Below are 16,042 nucleotides of genomic sequence, written 5' to 3' on the forward strand. Positions count from 1 at the left end.
TGATCTCGTCTAGACTGCTTCGTGCAAAACTAACTATACCAACACTAGTTTTGTTGTATTAGGATTGTGAGATATATAAATTATAAGTTATAAAACAAATCTTGTGTTTGGTATTCATTGGCACAAAACGCAAAACATGCTTTTTTGACAGATAAAGTACTAAACACAATTTTAGTTCTCTTTCTTACAGAAAGATGTCATTGCACATAATTCTTTTTATTTTAAATCGAGAAAGATATTAAACACAACTTGTTGCTTGATACATTGCTGAAGCAACAGTCCAGCCTCGGAACACTTTGTTAGTGAACATACAAATTGAGAATTATATGAAATCCAATATAAACCCATAGATAAAGATTCGGAAAACTAACATTCATGCACTCGGCAAATAAAACAATTAAATTCGCAAATATTTTTTTATAGTTTCTTTAATTACATATTCCACGAACCTATGTATGTTCTTTAATTGCGAACAGTATCACGAACTCAATTCATTTAAAGAAAACGAACATATCTTTTTTTTACCTCAATCGAGTATCGAGTCTCGTTCTCGATTGTAACGTTTTCAAATTGTCAACTGTCAGTCGACATCCGAATTTCCCCTGCTTATTGTTTTTGTTTAATTTTTGTTTGTTTTTAAATGTATTATTTTATTTTAACTTAGTTTTTATGTTATTTAATTGTGTTCACATTAAAAGAGTAGTTTAATTCACACAATTTGAATGTACTCCCCCGAAAAGAATCTCAAAACTCCTCAAAACTATGCATTCCCCTATGAACCTTATCCAATCCAACAGGACCTCATGGAATCCCTGTACGAGATTCTGGAGAATAAACAAATTGGCATATTCGAGAGCCCCACCGGCACTGGCAAGTCACTAACCCTGACTTGTGGAGCTCTTCGTTGGTTGTTGGATCATGAGGCCCTGATCAAGGACGAATTGCAGCAGCGTATTGATGAATTGTCCTGCGAGATCAAGAAACTCGAACTGGACGGCAGCAAAGCAACAGATTGGATAGAATCTCAGTTCGCAACCGGGAAAAAGAAAGAACAAATGTTAAATATGCGAAAAATGTTCGACACCATTCGAGACTTCGAAAAGAAAATAGAAGACTTAAAAGCGAAGAAACTAGAAGAGAAGAAGAAAAGTGTTAAGCATCCAAGTCCATTTGAGGATGTCATGTTTGAAGTTGAAAAGCCTCCAGACGATGACCTAGAACTCGACGAATTCGATGCTAAGGAGCAGAAAGACGACGAGGAAGACACCGAAAGCCTTCATCGTGACACTAAGATCTTCTTCTGTAGTCGAACTCACTCGCAATTGTCTCAGGTTGTGTCCGAGATTAGAAAAACTGATTATGGAAAACAAGTTCGTTGCGTTTCGCTGGCCTCTCGGCAAAACCTCTGCATTAATCCGGAGGTAAAAAAACTCGCCTCTGGCGCTTTGATCAATGAACGTTGTCTGGACATGCAAAAGTCCCAGTCGAAGAAAACATCGGCCGATGCTGATGGCCACTGCACCAAGAAATCCCGTCTTAAGCTTTCGTCTCACTCTAAGTGTCCTTTCAAGTCCCAAACCAACATCGAACAGCTCAGAGATTCCTCTCTGGTAGACATATTGGACATCGAAGACCTCGTCGAGGCAGGAAAATCACTCAAATCGTGTCCCTACTACGCCTCTAGGTCATCAGCTAGAGACGCCCAGATTATAATGCTCCCTTATCAGCTGCTGCTGCACAAACGCACGCGTCTTCAAACTGGAATCTCACTCAAAAACAGCATCATCATCATCGATGAAGCCCACAATTTGTTGGACACAATCTCGAGCATCTACAGTTCCGAGGTGAGTTTGTTCCAGCTCTCCGCGGCTCTGGCACAGATGACCGCATACAAAATGAAGTATTGTTCCCGATTCAGCACCCAGAATCTTCTCAAAATCAATCAAATGATATTCATCACCAAACGCCTGACTAAAATGTTCTCTGAAAGTGCGCCCGCTTCCAGAATGCTCAGGACACACCAACTCATGGCCGAAGGCGAATTCTTCAACATCAATCTGTTCCATATTTTGGACTTTTGCGAACAAACACGATTCGCCCAAAAGTTGCAGGGATTTGCCAAACGAATGAACTCCGAACCAGCGCCTAGTGAAAATCAAGAGCCACCACGAACTGCAACTGTTGAACTTTTGAAGAAGCTTAAAGAGGAAAAACTATCAAAATCGAAAACGAAAACGACCAAGAAAGAATCTGTTGTGGTTGAGGAGGTTAAGGTCGAAGTTAAGAATGAATCTGCGACTGCGCCACCGTTAGTGATACGTCCCTTGTTGGCTTTCTGGGAATCGCTGACTGAGTGCTCGGACGATGGCGGGGTTCTCATTACACAGCTTTCGGATCCAAAACAAGCAACTATGAAATTTATTCTCCTTAATCCTGGTGGACACTTCGAGGAGATCATAAGAGAAGCAAGATCGGTAAGATTTGAAGCTAGAAAGATATTTTTATGACTTGTGGCTTCACTATGTCCGTAAGGGCAGCTGAAAGATTTAAAATATGTATGCATGGATTTTTAAATAGTCCAGTTGAATGCCTATTCGTTTATGTCATTAAAATTTATAATAGTTTTTTGATCGAAGGAGGCCAGTTGTCAGTTATTGGACTGGGTTAGCTGTAAGAAACTTTTATGGCGAGTCATTTTTTGAAGAGATCGAGTTAAGTTGGTTAAAGGAATGTTTCAAAGGCTGTTGTAAGAGTTGTGTTTCATGCGTAAGTTCTTACTCTTTACATATTTAAGATTAAGACAAGTAGTGATTAGTAAATATTCACTGAATTGTTTAAGAACTTGGAAACCATCTTACTTAATATACCACTAAAACATCCAGTGTGATCCAGGTTTTTACTTAATATTCTCCCTTTACCTTTTTACCTTGGTCTCTTTCAAGGAAGGTGTTTATAAAATCACATGACAGCACATCATCTTACCTAAGGTCTTTTTTGACATCAAAAGGATCTGTTAAGTTGTTTCCAACCTTTATGGAGCAGCATGAATTCTCCATAGTCATCCGGCACAAACGGACGAGTTTGTAAGGGATGCCAAAACTAGACATGGCTCTATACAGCTCGTCCCTGTAGATTCTGTCATATCTGGCCTTGAAATCGATGAAAAGATGGTGGGTGTCGATTTGGTGTTCTGGGGTTTTTCCCAGGATTTGCCGTAATGTGAATATTTGATCGACTATGTACTTTCCTGGTTTAAAACCACACTGATAAGGACCTATCAGGTTGTTGACGACGGGCTTTAGAAGGTCACATATTACGGCAGAGAAGATTTTGTAACCGATATAAGTAGACTGATTTCTCTATAGTTGGTGTAGTTTAGAGGGTCTCCGTTTTTCAGGATCGGGCAAACAATACTGAGGTTCCATTCATCTGGCATGCTTTCTTTCGACCATATCTTACTCCTTACCAACTTATCTCCAGCTGCTTTAAAGAGCTCGGCATTCATACCCTCCGCTCCAGGCCGCGGCTTTGTTAGACTTCTGCTTAGATAGGACAATCTTTGCTTCGTCTAAAACGGGAGGACGAGATTGTTGGTTTTCTCCGTCTATGTGGATCATCCTGCCTGACAGTGGAATTCGGTTCGTCGCCGCCGTTTTACAGTCGGCAGAAGTGGTCCTTCCATATCCTCAGCATTGACAGCGTTTCCTCGATGATGTTTCCACTTTCGTCTTTGCAGCCTTCGGTTCTAGGTACATGTACCTGTACATTTCGTTTCACCTGTTCATAAAACTTTCGAACTTCATTCCTGCCTTTAAACCTCTCAATATCTTTGACCGCACGCTTCTCATACTCTCTCTTTTTCCTTCTGAGAAGTCGGCGTTCCTCTCGCCTCTTCTGCTCATAGAGCAGAGCATGAGCAACTCCTTTTATGCAAGGCCGCTTTGCGTGCCTGATGTTGGCTGCATTTGCCTGCAGACATTCTTCATTCTTGGTGTCTGCTTGAAACCCAGCACATCAGAGGCGGCTTCTCTAATTGTATCTTGGCAATGTTGCCACTGGTTTTCGATACATTGTGTTGGCGGCAGAGAACTTCGAGAGTGGTTACTTGTAACTCGGTCGGAAAAGGATTTGGCGATCTCTTGCGATTGTAGCCGTTCGACGTTGTACCTTCTCCCAGGATCTCCCTGTTTTGCCTTGGGTCTGGAAATCCGAAGTACTACCTTGGCTACAACGAGGTAGTGGTCCGAGTCTATGTTAGCTCCTCGGACAGTTCGGACATCCATGATGCTGGAAGCGTGTCTGGCGTCGGTCGTAATATGGTCAATCTGGTTGACGGTAGATTGATCTGGAGTTCCTTTGTGGATGTTGAAGTGAGGAAAACGCATACTGGCTACCATGACGTTTCGTAGCATACTGGCTACCATGACGTTTTGTCGTGCAGGCTGTTTTTCCCGATTATTCCACCAAAGATGTCTTCCCTTCCTAGCTTGGCATTAAAATCGCCCGGGATATTGTAGCTAGGACACTGTTCATATGTTTTGTGTAAAAGCTCGAAAAACATCTTTGGTGTTGTCATCCATCTCTTTTGTGGGGGCATGTACGCATATCAGGCTAATATTGCCGAATTAAGCATTGATGCTGATGGTCATGAGGCGCTCGTTTATGCACCTATAGCTCAAGACTTGTTGCCTAAGTCTGGCTCCAATGACAAACCCGCATCCAAATAAGCGCTGTTGGTTTTCGCGGTAGCAGTCACCATAGTAAATGTCGCAGTTTTTCATCCTCTTTTTGCCCGGCCCATCCCATCGTATTTCCTGAATGGCGGTATTGTCTACTTTATAGCAGTCTAGGGCCTCTGCTAATTCTTCGGTTGCACGTGGTCTATTAAGGGACCTAACATTCCACGTGCATATCCGAAGTTCGTTGTCCTTAATTCGTTTGCTTAGGTTGTCAACGGTAAATCCGTCCGTATCCGAGGCTTGTTGGTGCTTCGCAACTATGAGGCTTTTACGTGGCCAGGAAGTCATCCCGACGGCACAACCCCCAACCTGGAGGGCCAGACCCTTAGTATAACTCCAAGGATGATGAGCCGGATAAAACCGCTCCTTATAGGCCTGGGATCCGAATAAGTCGTAGAAGCCCTATAAGGTGTTCACTAAGTAGTTCAACCTTACTGGAACTGTAGACGCCACCGTTAAGTCCATCTCGAGAACTCGTCCGCTGCCATTTGGAGAGGTGCCTTAGTGGAAACACCTCTCCCTCCCTCTCTCGTTTGCTGTCCCCAACAATTTGTGGACGCTTGTGTTTTTCAATGACATGATAAAATCTTTTTCGTCACATAAAAATAGTTTAGTCTTCTTATTGGATTAAGTTTCTTTTATTCTCGTCTCATGATATGTACAGATATGGCCAAAATAATAGCAACACTCTAATTTTTGTAATATTGTGTGTAGTACTTACAGTAGGCAAATATTAAAAAATATTAGTGGTATACATTAGTGGTAAGAATGTTCTTTATCAATTTAATATACAAAATTTAAAAAAACTAAAAGAGGTGGGCAAAATTTCGTAGTCCATTTACTTTAGGCTTCCCCACAAGTTAGTCATAATAATAGCAACACTTGATTAATTTAACAAAAAACAACACACTTTATTTATTAGCAATGAATATTTAAATGCATCCGTTCGATTTAGCATAGAGTCTACCAACTTCTTCCACTTTTCTTGTGGAATCGAATACCACACTTCTTGGACAGTTCTCCATAGATTTGCTTTGTTGGTAGGTTTATGTTTACTAACCTCAATCTTCAGTTCATTCCAGAGGTTCTCAATAGGATGTAGATCCCGTGATTGAGAAGGCCACTCCATTACGTCCAATTTGTTTCGCTGACAACAGAGCGTTGTTGGTTTTGCCGTATACTTAGGGTCGTTGTCTTGCTGGAAACGCCATTTAAGTGGCATATTTTTGTCAGCCCACGGAAGCATAACATTTTGCAGTATATCCATATACGACTCCTTTGTCATTATTCCATCTATAACGAATATTGGACCTACGCCCCAGTAAGAAATACAACCCCATAGCATTGTGCTGTCACCTCAATGTTTCACGGTTGGTTTTGTGTACCGCGGATTGTAGGCCTCGCACTTTGGGCGACGAATAAACTGTTTTCCATCCATTCCGAATAAATTTTTTTTCGTTTCGTCGCTCTAAAGCACATTCTTCCACTGCTGCTTGGCTTGAAGTGGGTCGTCTTTCATCTGATGCCTTTTTCCAAAACAGATCCGCTTCTGGGTGTGTATTTTTCTTCGTAAGGGCACCTTCGTTGGAGATCGTGCATGAAGGCCAGCATCCTACAAGATACGACGAATAGTTTTAGAACTAAGTGACGTTCGTATTTTTCGCTGCAGATCTTTTGAGGACAGCTTTTCTCATCAATGCAACGTAGCTTTGTCTCTTGCTGTGATTTTAGACGGACGCCCTCTGGTTTCTTCAACATTTTTGGAGTTTATAGCATTCCACACCATTCTGTCAGAGCGCTAAATGACTTTTGCTATCTCTCTCAAGGGTTCACCGCTGTTATGCAAAACTAAAATGGCTTGTCGCTCTTCCCATTTCTATGTGCTATATTTAAAAAAAAAATGAGACTGAAATATCAAAATTATTCTCAGATTAACAAATCTGACCAAAATTTTGACTTTTTCAAGCTAATAACAATTTTTTTTTATTTTTGTTCAAATGTTGCTATTTTTATGGTCAAAAAATTTTATAGTTGCTATCTACTAAATGCATAATACTACAAATAAATTGTGTTTACACACAAGATCAAACGTTGAATAGTTTAGTAATTTAATAACTGTTACAATAACACGGCTATTTTTTGACATGTTCACCTAACTAAAGTGCAAGATACAGTATTACCTAAAAGTATTATTTAGGCCATGGCTATACATATATATTTATGTCATTTTTAGCATTTATTCATATAGTCTTTCTCAATTCCTTTAGTCTTTGCTTTTCAGGTTCTGTAAGGATTTTTAGCCCTCAGATCTTCCCTTTTCTGGATCAATATTTTTATAATCTTTGAGATTTTGTAATTTTTTTCTTCCTCTTGTTTTATGTCAAGTTGTTTGTTTTGTTAATTCATATTCTGTTTCTACTTATATTTGTCTTATTTCAAAAAAAAATATGAATTTGCAAATGTTGAGTTAAGTTCTTGCATCCATTTGCTTAGTTTTAGGCCTGTTATGTTTCTTTGCCCACATGCGAATGGTCCAATAAAAAGTTCTTATCCTTCGTTTTGTTTTTCCATTCTTTCGTTAGAATCACCAATAACATACACCTCCGTTTTTGTTGTTTGGTATATTTTTTCCAGATTGTCATAGAATATGTCAATATCATAAGCGGTGGATTAATTTATCGGAGCACAAACTTGATGTTCAGTTTTCTGTTTTGTTGAAGAGTAATATTACAAATCCTTTCATTAAAGAAACATACAGAAACATACGTCAGTTAGTGACATTAATATTCGTTTTTTTTATTTATTTCCATAAAAACACTTTACTATTCACTTTAAACTTTAAACAAGTTAAAAAGCAATTTTTCTTTAAAATATTTTATATTTAATAATTTCAATAAATATACATTCTTTTGTTAAAATAGCAAATTAACAAAATAACACTTCATTAATATTCGTTTTTTTACATACTTATATTAACTTTTTAATTAAGATTTCTTACCATTGCTTTAAATATTTTGTTGGATACCCTTGATTGGATAAAACTCCGTCCAGTCGCTTTGGCATATTTTTTATAATTTTTTGAAGGTATTCAATTTCTATTTATAGTTTTCGCGAAATCGACGGTCCAATTCATCCCACAAGTTCTCAATTGGGTTAAGGCCTGGAGATTGTGGAGGTGTTTGGATAACTTTTGGACAGCCATTGCAACATGCGCCTTGTGCTTCGGGTCGTTGTCCTGGTAAAATTTGAAATTAATTAAATTTTCTTTTAGGATCCTTAAATAGTATTCTTTATTCAATTTACCGTCGATGAATACTAAATTTTTCATTGATATTTTTTTTTTTTGGCAACACGACCATTATGGTTCGATGAACAATTGATGCAGATATTTTCTTTTTGCATTCCATAAACACTTCTTGCACAATATTTGGTGCTCTTAAACGAGGATATGCTTTAATTTTTCTTACTATATGCAAACGTCTAGTGAAAACTTTATTTTAACGGTACTCTTGAATAGACAAACTGTTAATCGGGGCAACTGTCAAACTCAGCAAAGAAAAAAAAAAACGATTATTAATGAAGCGCTTACATGTGTACTTTTTGCGTTATTAATCATATATCTTAATGCAGTTAAGTGATTGCACCATTTTTTTTAATGAAATATTTAGGGAATAATATACTAATTTATAAAATAACCAAATAAATAAATTGGGTTAAGCAACAGTCCGTTTGAGAACTAGGGCCTAGTGACTGAAAACTCTCAACCATTCCTGTGTGCGAGTACTGTTGTCAGGGATGGAAGAGACCTACAGTTTTAAGCCGAGTCCGAACGGCAAATTTGAGAAAGCACTTTTCATGACAAGAATTACTCTTGGAGAATTTGACAATTCCTCGCAAGAGGCAGTACCCGTGAAAAAAAACTTTAGGTGGCATAGGCAGGGATCGAACCCAAGACCTCTCGCAATGCAGTCCATCGCACTTTTTTTTTTAAATTCATTTTTATTAATTCATTCTTAAACAAATCTTAAAGCTAGACAAAAATTCATAAAACTAACCTAATTATCCATAACTTACAACTAACTTAATGGTCCCATAAGGACACTTTAAGTTAAACTATAACACTTAATGCTAATGCCTTTCGGCCCTAAGATCTATTTTACTTCAATTTATATTTTATTTATTTTTGTATTTAGTAGAAAATTTGAAAAAAATATCAATATCCTTTTTTATTTTTACTTAAAAACTACTTAAAATGAGGTCCTTGATATAAAACTTAAAGCTAACTTAAACTACCTATTCTAACTATAAACTTCTTAAAACTAGAACAACTTAAAACTGAACCCTAAAACTATAAAACAAGTATGTAAGCCGGCCACGGCTTAAAACCCCATCCCTACTACCCACTATCAAGTGCCGATTGAAGCCACCAAAACTGGTTCTCCTGCTTCACCCTATTCGGTCCCGTTCGGACACAGCCCTACTAAACCCAAGGAGCTCCGATTGTACAGGAGTCGCCTATCCACGGTTCGTCGTCTGACGCGGTAGATTAGTGGAACTGCCAATCTATCCTGTATCAGACCGCATCTATCCAAAAAGAGGAATGCCTCTGGTGGAATGAAGCCGGTCAAGCGTGCACAAATACTCGTCGTTCGGATAGAACACCCCGAAAATTAAATTGTTGGTCGAAGACATAGCTCTTGCAATATGACCTCGAACGAGTTTCATCACGAAATTGTCAATTCTGTTGTACAATTCTGTTTATTCGAGCCCCGTTGTATTGGAATGCACGTAGAAGATTCGGCTGTTCGGCTGCCTTCCATCTCGGAAGGGGCAACGTTGAACCACACAGGACAACCATAAACGATCATCGGTAGTATGAGGGCCATGTAGCAAATTACCTTCTCTCTGGGGTCAAGCCGACTGCTAAAAAACAGCCGTTTCGTCAAAACGAAGGCTCCTTTGGCCCTGGTCAGTGCAGCATTTATATATCTGTCGAAATATAAATATTGATCTAACCAGATACCGAGGTACTCCACAACACTTTTGCTCGCTAATGGCTGCCCGTGAAGATCAACGATGACCATCTTGCGCCAATTCTTGCACGTATCCCTCGTGGCCCTAGCCAACAGAGTCCGGAAAAGAATTGTCTTCGACTTCCGGACATTTATTTATTTATTTTCCAGTCGTCGCAATATCGCTAAATCTTGTGGAAAACACGCTGCAAGAGAATTCAAATAACCTGAAGTTCGGTACGCAATTAGATCGTGGGCGTACGCAATTGCCTTTGTAAGACTACCTATCAGATCGCTGGTGTAAATGCTGAAGAGAATCGGCGAATTCACCGCTCCCTGTTGAAGACCATTTTTAATTGAGAATGTTGTGGTAGAAGTTACATTGCCACTTTTGACAACAAACTTTCTACCGTTAAGCATATCATAAAGTATATACAACAATGGCTTGCTAATGCCAAGCCTGCTCAGTTTTAGGTAAAGACCCTCTAACCATACGGTGTCAAAGGCCTTTTCCAAATCAACCAGAACAGCACCTGTGCATTGTTGTTTTGATTTATTCCATTGGATATCAGAAACGGGCTTAGACGCATCATAAATTGTGTCATGACCCGCCTTGAACCCGAACTATTTATCCGGAATTATTTTGTTGTCCGCAGCCCACTTAGTCAGAGCCCTTTTAATGATTTTTTCGAAAACTTTGCTGCTGCTCGTAAGAAGACTTATCGACCGAAGATTTGACGGGTTGGAGTTGTCCTTTCCCTTTTTCGGGAGAGGATTAACCACAGCGGTCTTCCAATGCACTGGATAATATGCATTATTGAAGAGTGTGGTGTAAATGTCAATTGCCTCCATCGGTAAATGTCTAAGTACAACGTTGGATATACAATCGACACTGCTGACTTTTTGTTTTTTATTGAATTGAGGATGAGCTGAAGCTCAACCTTCGTCACTAACAAGGGACTTGGTCCCGTTTGGTCGGCGATTATGGTATTTGCCAAGGAATCGTCATTGAACCGCATGAAACCGCATGAAACCGCGGTTCTCAGATCGCCAATGTGTCATATCATTTCGAAGGTAAAAGTGATTAAGTAGGGCTCTGTTTTCCAGATCGTGGTTGGGGTGAATGCTAACACTCACCTTGTACACTTGATGGAAAGCAGGTCCCACCGACTCCACTTTTTTCTTTGGATCTTCAATTATATAAAAGTCATCGTTAAAGATGGCTTCTTCTGGATCTATTTGCGCTGTCATAAGTACGTCTCTGTTCTCTTCAGCTCTTTGGAGTTTAAGACACGGAAGTCCATCGGTCTAACCATCATGCCTCGGTTACTTCAAAAAAATAACCAAATAATAAACCTAAATTCAACTTTTACTGCGAGAAAAACACCAAAAGTATGCTTAAGAATAAAAACCCAATATCAATGACACTCACTTTTTGTAATTTAATTTTTTTTTTTATTCGAAAACCGACTCAACATAGGCCTTTCGTTTCTCATATAATGCAAAGAATGTGGTATTTGTTTTCCATTTATTTTTAATTTCAGATTTTCCTATTATTTCGCACCAATTTTAGTCTTTCCTATTTTCGTTCAGAAGGTAGTGTTCTAACACTTAGTGCTCATATGTAAAGTTTAGTTTTTGTTGGTGTTATTATCTAGTACAGTGTCTTTTGGGGGTAAGGATAAATTCCTCACAGTGGCTTGATCATTAACGATACTTCTGTTGTTGCAGTTTTGCAAGAAAAGTTTTCTAACCTTCTTATTTCTTAAAAAGACGATCTCAATTGGCCACCCAGATCTTTTGATTTAACATCCTTCTTTGGGGTATCTTGATTGCTAGGGTCTAAGCCATTGCTACACAATCGATATAAGCCTTACTTATAACATCTATATACATATATTCGTTTTTGGAATCCTTTTCATTTTATAAATTCTCAAAATTAAATATAGATTTTTGAGTTTGGAAGAGAATCTAAAAAGCTTAAACAAAAAACAACTTTAAAAGGCAAAATTCCGAAAATTCGGTATTTGTTCAAATGCTGCATACATTCTGAAATATATTAACGGTCTTAAAACACGAATACACAGAAATATTATACCAAAAACTTAAAATTATGTCTCCTTGTTTTTTTTTCTAAAAAGATTATTATAGCTGGTGGAACAATGCGGCCAACGGATGAATTAACTGATCAGCTCTTCAAATCCTGTCCCGAGCGGGTTCAACTCAAGTTCTATGACCATGTAGTATCCGAGGAAGCAGTTGCTCCCTTTGTTGTACAAAAGGGACCAACAGGAAAAAGATTTCTATTTAATTTTGCTGAAAGGAAAAAACCTGAATTGGTCAGTAAGCTTCATCAATAAACTTTATCAACTCATCATAAAATCATTTTCCTTTTCTTTTTTGTTTTATTTTAAAGCTTTCAGAGTTGGGAATGACTTTGAGAAACGTTTGCAATGTAATTCCAGCGGGTATAGTTTGTTTCTTTCCCTCCTACGATTATATGGATTTGGTCTATGATCACTTGAAGAAGGAACATTTCATAGAAGCAATCTCTCAAAAGAAATACATTTTTCGCGAACTTCGCGCAGCTTCGGTTGAAAAGCTCTTAACCGACTATGCTTTGGCAATCAAAAATCCAGATCGCAATGGGGCTCTTCTGTTTAGTGTCGTTGGGGGAAAGCTGAGTGAAGGATTAAATTTCGCTGATGATTTGGGGCGATGTGTAATTGTGGTTGGAATGCCATATCCGAATAAAAATTCACCAGAACTTCAAGAGAAAATAAAGTATCTGGATGTGACGCTGAAAAACGGAGCTGGTGCTCAGTATTACGAGAATCTCTGTATGAAAAGTGTCAATCAGTGCATAGGTATGATAAAAAAGTGTTACCTTCTTAAACAAGATTTATTTTTTTAACTGTCTTTTATTTTTTTTAAGGTCGTTCGGTTCGTCACATCAACGATTATGCTTCAGTTTTGCTGATTGATGAACGATATGCTAACGAAAAGGTCCGAAAAAAGTTGCCACAGTGGATATCGAGGAATTTAAACATTCCAACATCTTTTGGAATGGTGCAAGGAGCAACTGCTAAGTTTTTTCGTCAAAAGCGAAACACTACGTAAGAGGAATTGATGGTGATTTAGAAACAGTATTATTTGTGTATTATTTTCGAAATATATATTTTTTTGTTTGGTTAAGAATAAACCTAGAATTAGGAATCAAAATGTTAATAAAAAAACGAAATTATTTCTTGGGCGAATCCTTCGAGTAAAATGCAAGAAAAATAAAAACTTATATTATGTCCGTCATTTAACTTTAAGAACAGAACAAATTACTTAAACTCTTGAACTTTTTATTTGAATTATTTCAACGAAGTTTTTTTTTAAATTCACCAGACTCGATTCAAACGAAATTTTCACCATTTTATTGTTCTCACCTCTGATATGGTTTGTGTCATCACTAATGTACAAAGTGAGAACAAATTGAATTAAATATGTTTTCCCATGATTACCTGTAGTGCGCCGCATTTGTAGGGATTTAAATACTACCAGTATGTACACTTTTCGTCAGACGTTTGTTGTGAGGTTTAGTGGCGTTGATTGCCTAGCCACGGCCTATGTTATAAAATGTTCGAGTTCAAATCTCGAAATGTTTAGTTAGAAAAGTATTTAAAATATTCCCTCTTCCGTTACACGCCACACTCTGTCGCCTTCAATTCTTGGGTGAGCAGAGTGCCTCGGAGGAAAATTACAACGACATCGAAAAGAAAGGGAGAACAAATATCTCGGAACAAGGAAGCCGGAAATCTAGACAAAGTTCGATTTCGGGTGCCGTAGATGGGATACATTTTTATTATATTTTTTTTTTAATCAAATTTAATTTTAAGTGTGTTCTTTTGTTGGTTTTGGATTAAGTGTCAATTCATCAATCAATCAAAAGTCCGATCATTTTAAGATCAAAATAAATAGTTGTCTCTATTAGATACGTAATGGAAATATGACAAAAAATGACTTTTTTGCCTAATCCCTAAATAAAGCCCATAATTTTATCTTTATTTTAAAAGTCGGTGAATGTTTCATTTTTGACCAAATATTCAAATTACGGCAGATCTTGGTCGGAAAAAATCTCACCGATGCCTTTGATGTCGAAAAAGGTTTTAGACAAGGCGACGTACTGTCATGCGACTTCTTCAACAACGTTGTGGAAAGAATTGTACAAAACTCAACCGCAAACACTAGAGGCACAATCTTTCAAGTGTCCATGCAATTACTCGGATACGCAGATGAAATTAACACAATTGTAAGATCGAAGCGTGATGTCAATGGAGCGTTTTTAAGCATCGCGACAGAAGCGAAGAAGATGGGTTTAGTGGTGAATGAAGTCAAGACCAAGTATATGCTGTCATCAAAAAAGGATATTGAACAACGACGTCTTGGACAAAACGTCGCCATGGACAGCTATAACTTCGAGGTAATTAAGGACTTTGTCTACCTAGGCACCGCTATAAACTCAGACAACGACACCAGCGCTGAAATTAAACGAAGAATAACTCTTGCTAACCGCAGTTTCTTTGGGCTTAGAAAGCAATTAAGTGGAAAAGCCCTCTCTCGATCATCTAAAATCACCATCTATAAGACACTAATCATCCCGGTTCTCATTTGTGGCGCTGAGGTCTGGACCCTGTCAAAGAATGATGAGACCGTCTTAGGATGCTTCGAGAGAAAAATTCCTAGGGTGATTTTTGGTCCCGTCTGCATAGATGGAGAATGGAAGAGAAGATATAAAGACGAACTGTACGGGCTGTACAGCGACACTGACCTGGTTACCAGAATTAAAGTCCAAGAACTTAGGTGGCTGTGTCATGCAGAGCGAATGGACATCACCGCTCCAGCCCGGAAGGTATTCAAAACTAATCCCGAGGGACGGCGCATTAAAGGAAGACCGCGGCTCAGGTGGCGCACGCAGGTGGGTGAAGACCTCAACCAACTTGGCGTGCGAAACTGGATATAGCTACCTAGGAACCGAGATGGCAGGAGACTCATGTTGGTTGAGGCCCAGGTCCGCTTCAGGTTCGGACTGTAGCGCCACCTTAGGTAAGTAAGAATGTTTAATTTTATAAAAAAGATTAAGAATTGTAAATAGATACAATTTGCTAAGACTTTAGATTATTTCAGCATAAAAATCAAAATCGAAATTCAAATCGTACTCCATTACGATCAAAATTCCAACCACCGGTTCATTTATAAGAAACTCATATATTCGTTCAAATTATAATGAGGCAGGAGTTAATTAATTCTGAGGTATGAGCCGTTTGGAAAAAACATGTAAATTAATTTTGAAGAGTTTTGCTTAGTTATTGTAAACGTAATTATGTTTTTTTTTTCCAAAAGATCTACTTTTTGGCTATTAATTATTTTAAGATTTCTTAGAAGTTGATTCCAATGTCAAAAACTAGCTTTGAAATAAAATATGTACTTACATTTTTAAAGAACAAGATGTTAAGAATGCACGTGGAGAATCTTGGTTAGTTCTATGCCAAAATACCAATAACAAGCTGCCTGACCACAAAAATGAACTTTTAAGTGGGGCCTGACGATGGGTTGACATTCTGTAAGAAAAAATTCGATTGCACAATATCTTTAGTTTTATAGAATCTGGGACCTATTTCTGTAATTCAAAGAAGTATTGATTGTTCTGAGGAAAGTACATTTCTTTGGGTTAATTTTTCTAAAAACAAGTGATAAGAAGACTACACTTTAAAATTCAATGGATTTAAATAAACATATATATATAAACTCTAAGAAGAACGAATGCTCAAAAGTATACTGGAAAAAGAAATTCAATCACTTAGTTACTTTACGGAGTATTCAAAATGTGATACTTAATAAGTTGTATTTAAAAGATCCTGACGCTGCCCGCAAACTACTTTGCAGCTCGTTAAAGCTCCACATGAAATCTGTATTCCGCCAAACTGGTCCAAAACTGGTAAAAAATTCGTTTCAAGCAAATTTAAAAAAAGATTTATTATGATTAAAAAAAAACTAACAACATTTTTGATACAATTTCTATGACTAAAAAAGGTGTGTATAATATATATATTAAATATTCAAACAATGTGTGAATACATTTTTAATTTATTTTTATTGTTGAGTTTGTAATATGATTTCAAAATAAACTTTACATTTTTTTAAACTCAGCAAATCAATTTAAATAAATTAAAATATCAAAATGTTGCTGAATATATTTCTACCTAAAAGAAAAAATTCCGACGTAAGAGGAACCTTTTACTAATC

General features: G+C 37.7%; 1 protein-coding gene across 1 annotated transcript; it reads left to right on the forward strand.

Annotated features, from left to right (window-relative positions):
* Positions 1–591: 591 nt before the first annotated feature.
* On the forward strand, positions 592–13,089 carry LOC129938835 (ATP-dependent DNA helicase DDX11). Its single transcript, XM_056046629.1, has 4 exons — positions 592–2,474; positions 11,893–12,090; positions 12,168–12,618; positions 12,687–13,089. Exons 1-4 carry the CDS (start codon positions 723–725, stop codon positions 12,869–12,871), a joined length of 2,586 nt encoding a protein of 861 aa, XP_055902604.1. The 5' UTR covers positions 592–722; the 3' UTR covers positions 12,872–13,089.
* Positions 13,090–16,042: the final 2,953 nt, after the last annotated feature.

Source organism: Eupeodes corollae, chromosome 1 (genome assembly GCF_945859685.1).
Source record: "Eupeodes corollae chromosome 1, idEupCoro1.1, whole genome shotgun sequence".
In the NCBI taxonomy this organism is placed as follows: Eukaryota; Metazoa; Arthropoda; class Insecta; order Diptera; family Syrphidae; genus Eupeodes; species Eupeodes corollae.

What these genes read in the sequence shown, in the direction of transcription:
- LOC129938835 (XM_056046629.1), top strand. Translation starts at nt 723, where the DNA reads ATGTACTCCCCCGAAAAGAATCTCAAAACTCCTCAAAACTATGCATTC. An exon ending in AAAGGAAAAAACCTGAATTG is followed by an intron (nt 12,091 to 12,167) that starts GTCAGTAAGCTT and finishes TTTATTTTAAAG; the next exon opens with CTTTCAGAGTTGGGAATGAC. An exon ending in AAGTGTCAATCAGTGCATAG is followed by an intron (nt 12,619 to 12,686) that starts GTATGATAAAAA and finishes ATTTTTTTTAAG; the next exon opens with GTCGTTCGGTTCGTCACATC.